This window comes from Hemicordylus capensis, chromosome 6 (genome assembly GCF_027244095.1).
Source record: "Hemicordylus capensis ecotype Gifberg chromosome 6, rHemCap1.1.pri, whole genome shotgun sequence".
NCBI lineage: Eukaryota > Metazoa > Chordata > Lepidosauria > Squamata > Cordylidae > Hemicordylus > Hemicordylus capensis.
In genome coordinates, this window is record NC_069662.1 from 11753240 (window position 1) to 11755087 (window position 1848).

The 1848-nt window shown below is 45.7% G+C and overlaps 1 protein-coding gene across 1 annotated transcript; it reads right to left on the reverse strand.

Moving 5' to 3' along the window:
- Window positions 1-256: 256 nt before the first annotated feature.
- LOC128330843 (olfactory receptor 4N2-like) lies at window positions 257-1201 on the reverse strand. Its single transcript, XM_053264207.1, has one exon. It carries the CDS (start codon window positions 1199-1201, stop codon window positions 257-259), a length of 945 nt encoding a protein of 314 aa, XP_053120182.1.
- Between the last annotated feature and the right edge of the window lie 647 nt (window positions 1202-1848).

Here is a 1848-nt window from a genome sequence, read left to right on the forward strand (position 1 = left end):
CTCTGAGCGTTTGCAAGCATTTGCGCTGAATGCTCACAAGCATCTGCAAGTGTTCAGCTGGAATGCCTGCAGTGCTCTTGAATCCCTAGACAGGGCCATGCAAGAGCTGTTAGTGTACATAATAAAAATCCAGACCTGAAGTGTGTGTCCTCACCAAGTGTGTGTGTGTCCTTCACATCAGTTGCTGGAGGTGGGGCTTGAAAGAACTGCTCTCTTGTCCAGGCAGGTCATGGGCAGAAGGCAGGTCTCCTTTAATTTATACCAGTCCAGTCCAATCCAAAAGCCTATGTTTGCTCAGCAGCTTCCTCATGGCATGTTTGATCTCCTTGTTCCTCAGGGTGTAGATCATAGGGTTCAACAATGGGAAGACTGTGCTGTGGAAAATGGCTACCAGTTTGTCAACAGGGGAGTCCTGGAACGGGCGGCAGTACATGAAGATGGCGGGGCCAAACATGACCACAACAATGATGATGTGGGTGACACAGGTGGAGGCGGCTTTGCTCTTCCCTTCCTTGGAGCCCATCCTCACCTTGACCAACAGGATCATGTAGGAGATGATGAGGAGGGTGAAGCTGATGAGGGCAGACAGGCCGCTGTTGATGAACATGAAGAATTCCAAGTCGTAGGTGTCTGTGCAAGCCAATTTCACAATCTGGGTGATGTCACAGAAGAAATTGTCCAGCTTGTTGGGACCACAGAATGGGAGCGGGACAATAAGGATGACCTGGATGATGGAGTGCACAAATCCCAGGCACCAGAATAGCACCATCATGGTGCTGCAGATTGGTCTGCTCACCACACTGGCATAATGCAAGGGGTGGCAAATAGCCACATATCGGTCAATGGCCATGCCAAGGAGGAGGAAGACCTCAGATCCCCCAAGCCAGTGGAGGAAGAAAAGCTGGGCCATGCAGCCCCTGTAGGAGATGGTGTTGCTGTTGTAGAAGAAATCAGCAAGCATCTTGGGAGGGGTGACGGAGCAGTAGCAGATATCCAGGAAGGCCAGGTTGGCCAAGAAGAAGTACATGGGGGAACCCAATCGAGGGTCACTCCGGATGGTCACAATGATGAGGATGTTTCCCGGCAAGATCAGAGAGTAGAAGAGAAGGAAGAGGGAGAAGAGGAAGAGCTGGACCTCTCGTGCCTGGGAGAGACCCAGCAGCACAAACTCCTTCACCATGGACCGGTTCCCATGCTCCATTTTGCAGATGGTGCCTCCTGCAATATAGTAAGGATTGGGGAGAGAAAGGTGTGGGTATGAGCAACACCAAAGTGAGCCTTACAGTCTTCGCAGTGTGTACAATCATGCAGGATTCACTTCCTGTGGTGTTTTTAAACCATCCTTTATATTATTTCTGATGAAATGAGTATGGAGAGTAAACTGTGTTGAGTTGTCTGAGTATGAAGGGGTTACATCTCATACTAAGCATAGCTGAAAGAGACAAGCCCTCCTATTGAGTTTGGGAAAACCCCTTATTTATTTATTTTTTTAAATTACAGAGAAAAAAGAAATTCAATCTCTTGAAATCAAAGCATACATAGTTTAATGCCAAAAATCAATAGTCAGGATAAAGTAAAAAGAGAAATAAAAAAATAACAAAATAACAAGAAAGACAACTTCCACCAACTGGATTTCAGTTACGAAATCAGAGATCACAAATCAAAACCAGATCTCAGAAACAAACAATGACCTTGTTGAACATTATATTTTATGAAAGGTTCCCAAGTTAATAAAAAAGGATTCTGATGGAGAGTTATTCACATAAGCCGAGTCTTTGGAAACAGAGGCATAGTCCCATAATTTAATAAACCAATCAGCTAAAGAGGGGATTATAGAAGAATGCCAAT